This window comes from Trachurus trachurus (genome assembly GCF_905171665.1).
Source record: "Trachurus trachurus genome assembly, chromosome: 20".
Lineage (NCBI taxonomy): Eukaryota > Metazoa > Chordata > Actinopteri > Carangiformes > Carangidae > Trachurus > Trachurus trachurus.
Window position 1 is genome coordinate 16687297 of NC_139911.1, and position 15387 is coordinate 16702683.

The following is a 15387-nucleotide window of genomic DNA, read 5'->3' on the forward strand; positions in this document are numbered from 1 at the left end:
TACATGAGTTGCAGTGCATTGACTATTCAGGGAAAACGGCAGAAAAAACAAATTGAATACATTTCTATGATGCGTTTGGTCTTCCTAATATGAATTTCAGCGTATTTCAGTGTGTTTAATCTGTCACATGTCCTATGACAAAATCATATGGCTACTATATTTGTACATCTCCTCTGGTCTTAGTGGTTTTGAGGGTAGGTTTGCTTAAACATGTCTCACTTATTGGATCGACTTTTTTCTAAAGAAAGAACAGTTAATAACAAGAGAGCAAGACTTTTCAAACAAACTCTCTCACCTGTCTGCGTTAGACTCCCCCTTGTCATTGTAGTCTGTTGGAGAGGAGGAGCAGCCTCTGCTGAATTTCTTGTTGATGATGGTTGACTCCAGAAAGAGTAACCCCCGCTGTTTGAGGGACTGACTGATGGCGATGTTTTGGATCGATGGAACAGTTTCTGCTGCGAAACTCCATTACAGCTGCAGAATAAATACCTCAACACGACACCGCAGACATCAGAGCAGTTACATCTTTGGGAAACCTGACTGAGGTGAAGCTTTAACAGCTTTTTAACACCTCAATCTAACCAAGTAGCTGGTTTTATTTTCTCTGCATTCAGTAACAGCTGTGTAAACACATCCAGTTTCATTTCATTTTTCTTTATGTAAACTAAGTCGCGTCTTGGTGTTAATTTAGGTGCTAGCCATGAAAAAAACATTGCTTTCAGTCACAGTGGTTGTAATAAATGTACACAGCTGTGAAAAAGTATTTGCTCCCTTCCTGATTTCTTACTTTTTTTCATATTTGTCAAACAAATTCTAATATCAGTCAAAGATAACCCGAGTAAATATAAAATGCAGTTTTAAAATGATGATTTTATTTATTAAGGGAGAAAAGCTATCCAAACCTACCTGACCCTATGAGAAAAAGCCATTGCCCCCCTTGTTAAATCATGATCTGACTGTGATAAATCAAAACATTTTGGAAAGCTGAGTTCAGTTTCACTGTCCACACCCTGGCCTGAATAACCTGTTTGAGTGAAGTGATGGGGGCTAAAAGATCTTAAAAAGCAACACATCATGCTGCGATCTAAAGAAATTCAAGAACAGATGAAAAAACAAAGTCCATCTATCAGTATGGAAAATGTTACAAAGCTTTGGGACTCCAGTGAAACATGGTACAAAAACTGCATTTTATATTTACTTAGGTTATCTTTGTCTAATTTAAGAATGTGTTTGATGATCTTAAACATTTAAGTGGGACAAAAATGCAAAAAAGTCAGAAATCAGGAAGGGGGCAAATGTGTACATCATGAATATAAATGTGTTCGAGGACATTATGACCACATAATTCAGTCCTTGCTGTCTGTCTTTTCTATTTTCCTTGGTGCATTTGTTGTTTAAGTCTGGAAAATGTTGTCTGTAGTTACATATTGGCTTTAGAGAATTTAACCAAATACCTGGAGAGATGTACTGGATGAACACTGCCGTCCTCCCGCACTCTGCCAGTCGTCTTTGGCTCGGGCGGTCTCCCAGTGGTGCGAGAGTTGGTGTGGTGGTCCGTCACGCTCGGGCAGATGAGTGGGGGCCAAGCCCATCCAGCAGCCCTGCCAGCTCTGACGCTCACTCGCTCCTCAGGCTGGAAATTGCCATAATGTGTCCTGCAGTGGTCGGCTGCACAGGCCTCTATCAGGGGCTCCATCTGTGCTGAGCCCACACACACACACACACCCACACCCACACACAATGCAACACCCATTACACTTGGTGCATACAGCAGAGATTCAATTTTGTCAGGTATCATAGAGTGTAAGCTAAAACACCAGTGGCCAAAAGCTAAGTGTCTATGTGATAGTTCCACATAAACACACAACATATAATCATTAATGTGCGACTTTAAAAACCCCATAGTATAAAAGAACTGTAGATGTCCATGTCTTCTTTGATTGTAAGGTTCTGTATCAATACTGTGAAAGTATCACAGCCTCAGTCCACATAGAGATGCAGTGCACACAGTCTATATTCAGAAACTGAGCCTTAAAACGAGCCGTCAGCGCCTCTATAACTTTGTGATGTCACAACAAAGTAATCACTGCAAAGTAGTCATGCTCTAAGCCCCGCCTACCTGGACCTGCCATCAAGCCTGTTCAGGATTTGGTTTCTCCCAGTGTTTACCTGAAATCTGCTGTATTTTGGATCACTAGACTGACCTGTTGAAGCCTGAGAGGAGATGTCTTCTCATGAATTAACACTTAAAACAAAACACAGGGAAAGTGTAAAATACGAGACCTTTAACAGCATCCATTCTGGTTTCAGTCTTTCCACTAAACTAAAAACATTCTGCTGGGGTTTGCTCCCATTCAGCCACCAAAGTGGGAAAAAACAATTTTATATGGATCTGCTTTCAGCACCGGGACATTGTCATGTTAAAACATGAAACTGTCAAATACAAACTGTAGAAACATTAAGGGCCTCCATTAACTGGAACTATATGAAAAAGTCCACCATCCATCCATTGATGATGTCTGCAAACTTATGGCCACATCTACAAAATAAATCATCATGAAAATGTTTCTCTAGAAACTTGGTCCTTTAAATATCACTCACAGGGAGAAACTACTGTAGCTGACACTCGAAGCTGCAGGGGACGTGTTCAGTCACTGTTTCCCCGCAAACCATGATTCATCAGTGGAGCAGTGAGCTAAAAGCTGCAATACCTCAGCCCCTGTTGGGATGGTTTGTGAGTGAATTTACATGTTCGCCAAGTTAAACTTGAAATGCAAAGGACTCGCTTTGATTTTTTCAATTGGGATGAACTGGAAAACAGGTCTCACCACTACTATACTTGTGAGGACCGTCCTTGTGCAGTAATCCTTGCACCAACCTCTAAATCACATCGTTAGTTTACCAACGGCCAGCTGACTTTGCAAAAATGTCATTACTTTTTTACGAAAAAATATACTCTCTCTCACACACACAAAACCTCGCACACACATTTAAATCATACATACCCTTACTCTACGCTGTGACTTCTTCTCAAGGACGGACTTCATTGTCCTTTTCGCCTGTGTGGTTAACATGAAACCTTTATGAAAAATGGGCTAGAGCTTAAGTTAATTGATGAGTTCTGGATTAACTGGCATGCATACACACACACACACACACAGGCGCGAGTGTGACTGTGGAGCATAAAAATCCCTGAACGAGCTGCTGTTGCCCTTTAGCCTCTGCAGCTCCTGCGTGGCTGCTGTAGCTGCTGTAGCTGCTGAATGTACTCTGGAGGAGATGTGTTGACTCCCATCCAAAGTTTTGATGTGTGGGCGATGAAATCCACACACCAGCTATATGCTAATAGCAGCTGAGCACACGGCCCACAGACGTGACCGTGGAGGAGAGAGCATCTGATTTGGCATGTTAGTTTATACTGTTGAATATATATTCCAGCAAAAATCCCATGTTTGAGATGAATTGGATGGTTTTAGCTTTGCTGCACTGATGAACTGTTTTCATGTCAAGCGAAAAACAAAAGACAGATTAAAGGGATATAATGGGATATTTTGGCAAATTGGCCCATTGCCATAATCCCTATTGTTTTAGCAGTAGGTTTGTTACCTTTAATTGTCAGTACGAGCTATTTTTAGAACGGCGGAGCAGAGCAGTGAGCTGCTCAGAGCTACGCTACGGAGGCTAATGGAATTTCTTGGTTTCTCTCATCAAACTCATCAAATACACAATCCAACAACTCCAAAACACTCTAGTGGACAAGTTGTGACCTGCACATTCAGCACACTATGATAATAACAGAACGTTACGAGACAGAGTTGTTTTCGAGACAAATGCAGAGACTGGAACGCCCAACAGGAACGCACATCAGCGGTTTTGCATGAATTTACCTCAGAAAACAACTCAGTCTCGTAACGTTCCGTTATTATTTTATAGCGTGGTGTATGTGCAGGTCACAACTTGTCCACCAGAGCGTTTTGGAGTTGTTGGATTGTGTATTTGATTAATTTGATGAGGGAAACCAAGAAATCCCATGAGCCTCCGTAGTGTAGCTCTGAGCAGCTCGCGGCTCTGCTCTGCCGTTCTAAAAATAGCTTGCATCAACAATTAAAGGTAATGAACCTACTCCTAAAACTATAGGGATTATGGCAATGGGCCAATTTGCCAAAATGTTGAAACTATCCCTTTAAGATTAATTTCATTAGCCTTGTAAACGCCATCATTTCATACCTTGATATGCAGAACTGACGAGCATAAAACCAGCACGTGTAACACCTGCATCACAGCACAGCGCATTTATCTGTCGTGTGAATGAGTGACTGGCCATCAGAGCGTAATGGAATATATTAGAAGAGTGTCTCAAGTTGCACAGACTACAAATGGAGCTTTAATTTTATTCAACAGTGATAAGAGCGTGTGTGTGTGTTTCTCTGGTGTTTGGTATCTGATGAGGGCCGGGGAGATGAAAACATTTGAAATGGGTTGAGCAACTTTTTGAAATTCAGATTCAGACTCTCTCCACTCTCACGAGGACACTGGTGAATATAAACACGGGTCCAGATGTTGTTCTCAACGCTGCAGTGGTGTTTTCAACCTTGCCTGTTTGTCTGAAACAGATTTCACAATTTGGCAGGAGGTTCAGCCATGGGCGCTGGGATTTTTTTTTTTTTTGAAATGCCAGATAGCCTGTTTTTTGTTGAGGGCGGAAAATTGCCACTTTTTTTTGGCTCCATACTTGTCTGTTTGTTTTTTAATATAGATCCAGATGAATCAATATGGCCAATTATGCTTTATTGGAGGATAATGACTTGTTATAGACAGAATTATGGTATTTGCTGTGCAGCAGAGCCACACACAACCTTCTAATCCATTTTTGTATATTAATTATTCAGTCAGTTTTTGTTTACTGTATATTATAAGCTCTAATTTTTATTTAATGATGTGTTTTACATGTTGTTCCGAAGCTTCATTTCTCTAGTATATTGTCTGTAGCCACAAGTCTGAAAATACCAGTGGCTGGTTTAGGTTTTTAAATCTGTATCTGTATCTTTGACAACCAGTGTTGTGCATGAATGTGGTGAATTAATGTTAATTAATTAGACACATTCATATTATTTGTGAACGCTCAACTCAACACATCACTTTCCAAATGATGAACGTGATGTCGTTCGCACTGAGAGCAACCGTGGAACTGACTGTTATTTCAGATTTAGTTTGTTTTTTTTTGCCTTATTTGATTTTTGAAAGCTTTATTTACAGTGATTTGATTCCCAGTGAAGTTTACAGTCATGCTGCTGTCATTATTGATTATGGTCCATACCAGAACTCTGACGTTCCAAACTCTGATGATGAAATCCAGTAGCAGACAGACGCTGATGGGCCGAGACGTCGCCGCTTATTTGGTTTCACTGGAGTTGAGGCTGCGCAGCTGGAGACGCGTCGTACATGTCAGCAGCTTCCTGGCACCTGCTGGACGTCAACACACACACACACACACACACACACACACACACACACACACACACACACACACACACACACACACACACACACACACACACACACACACACACACACACACACACCCTGTAACACATCAGCACTGTATGAACAGTTCCACCTCACTGTACATCATCATCATCATCATTATCATCATCATCATCGCCTCTCTGACATTTCACTGGTTCACACCTCAGGGTTCACAGATTAACCAGCTTCTCTTCCTCCATGCTGCCCCCCCCCACACCCCTCGCTGCTGCTTCCAGGTAGTTTATTACGTCAAACTGGGTGGAGGTGTGTGTGTATGTGTGTGTGTGTATGTGTGTGTGTTTGCGCATGTGTGCACTCCTGGCTGTGGTGGTTATTTTTAACTTCTGTCTGCTAGGACGAGTGCACTTTCTCCTCGGCTGATTGTGTGTGGAAGCCCTGAGGGAGTGTGTGTGTGTGTGTGAACAAGTGTGTGTTCCCATTCAGTCCTCTTTGTGAGTGTGTGTGTGTGTGTGTGTGTGTGTTTTCTGTCGGTTACTCCCAGTGGACCACAGGCAGTGTGGGGTTGGTGGAGGCCGACGCTCGGTCACTCTGCATCATTACGAAATCATCCGTCCTCATGCCTCCCTGATGACGCCACCGAATCATGGGTAGAATTATTAGGAGTCATGGTTTTATGAAAATAGACCTCATGTAGTTTAATTTATATTTATGCATCTGTTAAATCAAAAAGCTGAATATACTTTCTCCTGTGTGGTTCTGCTGATTCGTCCCTGGTTGAGCATCCGGCCTGTTCGGAGCGCTCCTGTTTAAACCAGCTGCTGCTCCCTTTCACTGCTCTTTTGTTGTATTTCTATGTAGGTGTGATAGAAAATGGGTCACAAACCGAGGTTTTCAGCCACTCAGGCAGGTTGCCCTGGTTACGGCTCGGTTGAACCGATAAATCATATTATTAAGTAGCAGCTGTAGTTGCTACTTGCTGTCGTTTCATGACCTCAGAGCAGACGTGTTATATTTCTCAGCAGATTCAGAGAGAGAGAGAGAGAGAGAGAGAAAAAAACAAATGTCCTGGGTTTCAGTCTCATTCCTCTCAGTGACGACTGCATCATCCAGACTGTCGAGAGTCGACTGTGAGAACAGCAGAACCTGAGTATTGTGACGAGTGAAACTGTTCTATATCCAAGCCAATGAATCAGTTAGGTTATTGGCAGGAAATTAATCAACAACTCATTTGATAATCAAGTAATTTTTTGGCAGAAATCCACTTATCTCTGAAAATAAATTTGGTTTTATTGACTGTTGGTTGAACAAGGCCTGCAAATTAGAATATTGTCAGCTTGGGTTGTGTTTTTATTAGATGAAATAATCAATTAACAATGAAATTCAATGATCAAGATGAACCAATACAGATAATACACATCATTTGCAGCCTTTCTGCTGAATATTACATTGGTTATATTGACCACATGGGTATCTTTAAATCATCTTCTTCATCATTATTATTATTATTCAGAGAATTATATGCCAGCGATGCAAATTTGGAATAAAATCTATAACTTTGTGAAACACATAACTTCATTTCTGAGGCTCTGACTCTGCACAGCGCGATATTAACTTGTTTAAAATGTTGGAAAACACTTTCTATGCACTGGAAAATGCTGCCTCTTGAGATTTGATAATTGCAGTAGGTAATATTGCTGTTTGCATTTGTTGTGCAGTGTTATTGTAATCCTAGAGGGGGGAAAAAAGAGAAAAAGGTAGAGAAAATACTGAGCGGCAGAGAGGAAAGAAGTTACCTGGTGAAGAGTATGAAGAATTGATGTAAAGTAGGAGAGGAAAGGCTTTACAGTCAGAGGGAGAGAAGGAAGGAGGGCAGGAGAGAGCGACTGGGTGTATGGGAATATTGAGCCACAAAGCATTTATGTCAGATCAAAGCTAATCCTTATCTTTGGGAAAAGGATTCAGTAATACCCTGGGCTGTCTCGCCCCCTCAAGGGCAGGTCTCTTTCTCTGCTCGTCTCCCTCTGCTCATCCTCATCTCTCTCCTCACTTCTCACTTCTCGCTTCTCCGGCGAAAAACTACCAGGTTTTTTTCTCCGCACCCTCCCGTCGCCTTCCACTCTGTAACGGTGTGGAGAAAGTAGGTCAGTGCGGAGTGAAGGGTCTGGCCCCCCGGACCGAAAGGCTGGTGAAGGGAGCTGATGATGATGGTGCTGCTGTACAGACGTACATGAGGCTGAGTGTTGAAGAGGATGACGCTGACGAGCACAGATAGTTTGACTCGACTGTAGAGTTCAGTAGAGTAACAAGGATTCGCTCAAGTACTCTACTTGTTCTGCTGAAGCCTTGTAATGTGCCAGAAAACCTGGTTTTCTCCCCAGTCCAAAGCAAAAAAAGGTCCCATTAAAGGGGAATTGACATTTTTTACAATCTGGACCTTATTTCTAGCATAAAATACGATCATTTACTCACCCAGATAACTTTGGTGTCATTACAAGTCGTTCCGACGAAATTGGATCCAGCCATGAGCCGCGTATATCCATATAATGCGAGTACACGGGGCAGCGCAATGCAGCCTCTAAATCACACATTATCTGCCGCGAAACTCGTTCATTTCACCAATATTTAGTTCTGATAGGCTAGTGCTATTTCCCTCTGAGTCCGGGGTTAGCTGTTATCAACATCCGGGGTCTGTAGGTTGACCTACTAACCTCTGACCTGGATGATGTCATCTCTGAGCGCTGCCTGGTTCATTCTGATAATAATGATTCCACTTCGGCATTCGGGTCCATTTTTAGCGCAACTAGCCAGAGCTTTAGTAAGTCCAGGTTGCGGAGAGGAAGCCTGTGGAAGCTGAACTCGGCTCTCGGCTAGATCTTACGACTCATAATGACGCCAAAGTTATCTGGGTGAGTAAATGATCACATTTTAAGCTAGAAATAAGGTCCAGATTGTAAAAAAAGCTGCAATTTCCCTTTAAACTCAACTTTACAAGGCCACTTCTTGCAGTTTTCTGGAGCTAATCATAATTTTGGTCGCAGCGAGATGAGGTTTGTTGGCCAGACAAAACAAAACACTTGAGGATGTTACCTTGATCCCTGAGGTTCTGTTCAGTTTCAATTCCATTTTATTTGTAAAGCTCTAAATAATGAAAATGCTTTACAAGGTGAGGTCAAGATGTTAGATTATTAAAGTGAGAACAGAACACATCCTACAATAAGTAAGTCCTTGGTGACACTCAGGAGAAAAACAGTGATACTGGACAAAAGCAATAATCAAGTGTGGAGCGACAACTGGCCCACTACTGTGGGTAACTGATCATCACTGATCAGTAATTCCTTCACCGTGGAGGAGACCTTGAAGAAACTGGAGGGATTTTATATCCTGTCTATCCCAGAATGATCTGACAGACGTGACTAGGAACAAGGACATCTAGGCTGCCTTGTTTATTCTGCTGGAGTAGCGCTCTTTACCTAGATACTGATGGATCAATCAATGAAATGATTTTCCAAAGGGCTGAGTTTTGATAAGCAGGTCCTATGCAGGATTTCAGTTTGATAAAACGCTCTCACATCCGTAACCTCGTCTGGGTGCAGTTATTTACCGCCGCCCAAGGTCGAACATCATCAAACTCTGACGTCCAAATGAACCAAACTAAAGGTCTCCAGACTGAATCAAACCGCTTGGAGCAGGCTCCATGTGAACACGCTCTAATCTGTCATTGCCACGTCGCTGTCCCCACAGGGCGCTATGACGACTTTAATTGCCTGAGATCTTGTTTCTGATACGGGACTGAGATGTATGCTGTTGCAGGGCGATCCATGGTCACCTTTTCCCATTTCCATCGCCACTTTTCTCTCAATCCCACTCACCCCGTATACCCCCCTCTCCTTTGCCTCCATCTGTCTCACCCCTCACTCTGGCTGTCTAGGCCACAGTCGTGCCCGGAGGGACATCAGCTCTGTTGAGATGGAGAGAAACAGAGAGAAAAATCTAGTTGTCTTCCCTTCTCAGCAGTTTTCACACTTGGCAATTTAGGCAAAAAAAAAAAAAAAAAAGAAGGCGACAGGGCCCTGTTTGGTATTCATTGTTTCCTTGGTGCTATTTCGACAGGGTTTAATCATCTGTAAAAGCAAACTATCACAGCTTCCGCATGGATTAACATGGTAGACGTGATTATGCAAGAAGAGTAGGAGGAGGAGGAGGAGAAAGAAATTGTTTATGTAGACTATGGCCTGAAGGAGACAGTTAAAAGAATTAGCCATACTTAACACAGATAGGGAGGCGAGGGGGTCTCATGAACCGGCACCTGCTGCGGTCGGCTGCTGGTTGATATGGACGACGTGTGCCGCACATGATAATGACTCCCCGGCGTCCGTGAGGCATTGCATTGTTGTAGTTTGACCTCTGCCTCCTCCTCATTCAGCCTCCTGCTGTGAGAGCACTCGTCTGTTAAGTTGCCATTAGTTCCTCTCACTGAAAGTTTGACACCGTTACAACAAGTTTTTATCTCCTTAAATAGAAACAGAGGTGACAAGTGACCATCCCTCTCATGCTACCTCACTGTGTTTCAAAGAAAACAGATCATCTGCTTACAAAGTGCATGAAAAAAAACTTCGTATTTTCTCATTTATCCTGTCTGAATCAGTTTTGAAAGTAAGATTCAGTAAGGATATAACAGTTTCAAGTAGTTTCTACAACAGTTTCATTTTTCATGATTCTTGTGCAGCGACCGGCCTCATTCTGTCTTGTTTCAAGCTGCAGCCTCTTTTTAGAGCATTTTTAAACACATTCATGCAACAGTAAAATCTCAATGAAAACTGTGCTCTCAGTGCAGTGACATGTTTTCACTTGTTTGGGAGAAAAAGGTTTTAAGGACAAAGACAGATTGAGCTGCAAGCTATACTGCACAATAATATATAGGGGAGTTACTCCTGCGATATTAGTGTCATAATATTGATTAAAATCAATTGGAACATGAACTAACGACTTGTGCAGTTAAAATCAAGGCTTAATCGGCATGAACATTCTCCTTTAGGGTGGCGCTGGGAACAGATTCCCAGTCAGGTTCAACATAAAAAATCAGCACTTGCTCCCGCACTCACTTGAAGCTCTTTTATTGTAGCTTAGCTCTTTTATAAGTCAACGTTTCGGTCTATTGACCTTCATCGGGATTTTACTTTTACTGTTGTGTGACTTCCTTTTGAAAAATAAGCACACTCATGCAATTAACTGATCACAGTGTGGTTGTCAAAAGAAGTGACATAATCAAAAACAGGGAGAGAAACTCAGAGCTTGACACATTCAAACATAATCCATTCTGGACCAGAATAGAACACATAGTAATCTAGAAAAGAAGAAAAAGAATCAAAATACAAATATTATTCTCACCAATATCCTATATACGGGGGAAAATACATAATTAATACAGACTGACCTTCACTCTTCACAGAAATAACACTAAAGATTTCAGTCATGTAATGATAAATGGGTACAAGTAATCGTACATCTATTAGTTAAATATGGGAGCCATCTTTACAAACATACACTCAAGTTTAAGTCATCATTAAGACCAAAGTCGGCCCCAAAAGTTTGAAGTTCTGTGATCCAAAAGGCTGTCTCCTTTAGATCACCACCGCGTCTAGGCACGACTACTTTTTCTATGTCACAGTAACTAAAGGCTGTAATTGGATGATTAGCCTGTTTAAAGTGGACTACTGGATTGTCTGGGTTGTTATGGCGTATAGCTGAGCGATGCGCTGCCATTCTTACTTTTAATGCTCTTGTTGTCATGCCCACATACATTTTAGAGCAGCTACATCTAATCAAATAAATGATTAAAACCTTTGCTACATTCTCGTACACATTTATCAGCCTGTGTGCTTGTTTTGCTGTGAGTATGATTTCTACACCTTCTGCAAAAGTTGATTTTAGATATTAAGGATGGAAATTGTATGCGTGTGTTGCTATAGGATTTGGGTAATTTTAATCATAGTGTACATTATAAATTCATGAGGACTAAAAATGAGTTTATTTTAGGGAGTCCACTGCAGGGCAAAAAGTCGTAAATGATGAGCGCTCTCTTCTCCTTGGGTTAATGGTGTTTGAGAGAAAGCATCCCAGCAGCAGGATGAGCGCACGAGTCTGTCTCTCAAAAACTGATATGGAAGGAGTGGGAGGTCGTCTTCAGGCCGATGTGGGATAAAATCTGCAAAGTTAGAATACACTACTCACAAAAAGTTAGGGATGTTTGGCTTTTGGATTAAATTTCAGAATGCACCTAAAATGCACTATAACCTTTACAGGTGAACTTAATTTAACCCTCTCTAAACTTTTGAATGCGCATGTCCAATTGTTCAATGTTTCAGTCCTTATTCAACAACATGCTGTTCTCTAACAAGGTGATGATTAACCACAAACATCACAAGCACCGTCTGATTTAGTGGTTCAATTGTCATTGAACCACTAAATGTTCTGGTTCAATGACAGTTTGTAGACAGTCCTCTTCTCTCTCCCCCTCCTCTCCATGTTCACATTTTGACATCATGAGAGCAAGACAACACTTTGATCAAATTGTTCAAGTTATTGAGACATTGAGATTTTTCTTGTGCTATAGCCACCACTGTTGTTAGCTTTTGATTGAGATAAAGAAATTACCATTGCATCCTTCTACTTTAAAAAGCTTTCATGATAGAATATCACTGTAGCATGAACTTTTTATCGGGATATTCTTGTCAATTATCCCTAACTTTTTGTGAGTAGTGTACAGTATTATCCTCTGCAGAAGTTTTTGTTGTTTCTTGGACAAGTTTCATAAGCATCACCCTGAATGCTCTCCATTCTCCTGTGTTGCAGATGGATGACCATGCTGCCAGCAAAGAGCTGTGAAGACGTGGACGGTGGTGATCCGTCGGGCATCCGAGCCAGCTCTACTTTCCAGACTTCACTTGGAGTTGTGCAACGTTTCTACTAGATCTGTTTGACTTTTGACATTCTCAACTGAAAAATATATACATATCTATATCTGCCAGTGAATATAACCGTGGACAACCTAACAACCTTTGCGAAAATGGAGACTCTTTCCCAGGATTCCATTCTGGAGTGCCAGATCTGCTTCAACTACTACAGCCCCCGCCGGCGGCCCAAACTCCTGGACTGCCGACACACGTGCTGCTCGGTGTGTTTGACCCAGATGCGCAGCAGCCAGAAGGAGATCCGTTGTCCTTGGTGCCGCGGCGTCACCAAGCTGCCGCCGGGCCTGTCCGTCTCCCAGCTCCCCGACGACCCGGACATCATCACTGTCATCGCCATCCCTCACGCCTCCGAGCACACGCCCGTCTTCATCCGCCTCCCCAGCAACGGCTGCTACATGCTGCCCCTGCCGCTCGCTAAGGAGCGGGCGCTCGGCCTCCCCGGGGAGCTGGGATGCCGCTTCCTGCCCGGCGGCCAGCAGAAAGGGGTTACCGTGGTGACCGTACCTGAGCAGCAGCCCCTCGGCCTGGCCATGGGCCTGGAGGGCGTCGGGGTGGGGCTGGACGGAGGCGAGGGCGAGAGGAGAGTCACCGGGCCGGTGGGGGGAGGAGGGAAGGGCTCCACGTGGTCCGGCGTGTGCACGGTGATCCTGGTGGCCTGCGTGCTGCTCTTCCTCCTGGGCATCGTGCTGCACAACATGTCATGCATCTCCAAACGTTTCACTGTCATCTCCTGCGGCTGAGGGGGCAGAAGGAGGCTGCTCGGACCGCCACAGAACCCCCCTCCCCACACACACCTCCCCCAACCCCACCCACCCACCAACTCCCCTGGATTCCCCCACTAGCCCACTAGCCCACTAGCCCTGCCTCTCCTCAGGGCAGGACTCTGCTGAGGAGAGGGGACTAAAACTCACATCATGGGCATCCGAGGAAACTACAGAACAACAAAGAGAGACACAGATGCAGAAGACGAGGGCAAGAGGAATCACAAATGGTCTGCCATCATGTCCCATTTTCTCTTTATTTGGGAGATGGTAATGGGAATGGAAATAGAAAAACAAACCTTTACTTTCCTCTTTGTTATTTTGCCAGCTGATGTTTTTTTTTGGCCGGGGACCAGTCAAACACTCACTCACTCTCACAGTGGCTGGAGTGCCTGTTTAGTCTGTGGTTTGTGGAAGTACATCAGCTATCGTAGTGTTGTTTAGATGAGTGTAGGTTCTGAGTGTGCCGTCTCCAGCTGGTGCTGCAGTATACAGAGTCCGGACTTGGCCGCTCTCCATTCTCTGATGCTGCAGGAATTAACTGTGCAGGATCCACGTCTGGCCCCCATCTGCATCATTTTGGGATACTTCAAAAGAAAATGCAACACAGCTTTTTATTTTATCCTTTTTTGTTTCTTTCACACAACCTGTTCCTGTTCAGAACAAACTGTTGCTGTAATGGTTTTGTTTAGTTAATAAGAGGGGTTGTCAAAAAAAAACAAAAAAAACAAACAAAAAAAACTCATGGGTTGTAATATTCATACAGAACATGCCAGTATATTATTCAGCTGAACTAAAAACATGGTGACTGGGTTGCTTTAGGGTTTAAAAATCTAAATTAGTGCTTGAATTATGTGTTTATTGGTTGATGGGAAATATCTAATTAATCATATAAGTCATTTATTAAGCAAAATTTGATGGTTAAACATTCTGATTAGCTTCTTAAATGTAAGGACTTGTTTTATACCATTGTTAAATGAATATCTTTTGCATTTTCTTTGCACAGCACAGGCAGTTTGAAGACATTAGTGACCACATCAGTTCTCAGAAATCACAACGGCAATTTCTGACAGTTGCTTTCTTGAACAGTGTTTTAGTAATTTAAATAATTCATCAAATTTGTGCAGCTTTCTGACAGGATACTAATGTCCAAATGACGATGCTAAACAAAGAAACGACTCAAAATAGGCTACTTGGAATTGGGGAAAAAATTTAAATTAAATGTTTGACATTAACCTTCTTCCAGACTTGGATGAGAATTAGAATCATTAGCAGTGAAAAGGGTGATTACCTTAGCCCAGGAAACAGGGGAATCAGCTAACATGGCTTGTTTTTAAAGCTATGGCACAACACGACAACAATACAGCATTGTGCTAGGTGCCAGCTGCTACTTCAGTTGTGCAACAATAACTTCATGTTTTCAATTTTCAAAATATAACACATGATTCAGTAATTTGATGAGTTTAGACGAGTTGTGGTGAGAGATAAGCTAGCTCTTTTCCCCTTTCCCAGGTCTTTATGCTAAGCTAAGCTAAGGTAATGGCCTCCTGGCTCCAGCTCTGCATTTAATGCACATATGAGAATGAGAACCAGTTTTCTCATTGAACTGACTGCAAGAAAACCAATAAGCCTGAATGTTAAGATATTCTTTGAAATAAGATTCGATTTGACATCTAAAGCCTTCAAAAGGAAAACATTGTTGTATAGTGTTTATTTTTTGTTTCTTCAGCGCGTCCATGTTTGCATTCCATGGATGCAAAAGTGATGACTTAATGGTCCATCTGCTTTCCACTCTGACCTTCTTCAGACCGATTGTACGGGTCAGACCAGGCCTTTGCCAGCAGCCCACACACAATCGGCTCTTCATCTTAATACCTCTCTTAATTTAGCAATTGATGGGCTCAACAGTGGGATGGTGTGTGTTTATTGTGTGCGTGTAACGGGTCAGTAACGGGTCGGGAGTGGGCGGGCGCCAAAGGGCTCCAGTTAATGATGGCTGTATCGATTAATCTGCTTTTGAATATCTCTCATACCCGCAGAGATGGATGTTTCTCTTTGTTTCTTTTTCACTTTTATATGTTGAGGCACGCAGTTTGTCTGTTTACTGTATGGTTACAGTTAGTGGAGTGTACCACACACACAAACAGGGTGAACTACTTTGTATAGCA

At 42.6% G+C, this 15387-nt stretch overlaps 1 protein-coding gene across 1 annotated transcript in view; it reads left to right on the forward strand.

Annotated features, from left to right (window-relative positions):
- The window catches only part of rnf152 (ring finger protein 152), a 52242-nt gene extending 38954 nt beyond the window's left edge, over positions 1–13288 (forward strand). Inside the window, exon 3 of the mRNA XM_083995946.1 lies at positions 12340–13288. Within this exon, the coding sequence (XP_083852072.1) occupies positions 12554–13198 (645 nt within the window). The 5' untranslated portion in view covers positions 12340–12553 and the 3' untranslated portion in view covers positions 13199–13288. The remainder of the gene's footprint in view (positions 1–12339) is intronic.
- Positions 13289–15387: the final 2099 nt, after the last annotated feature.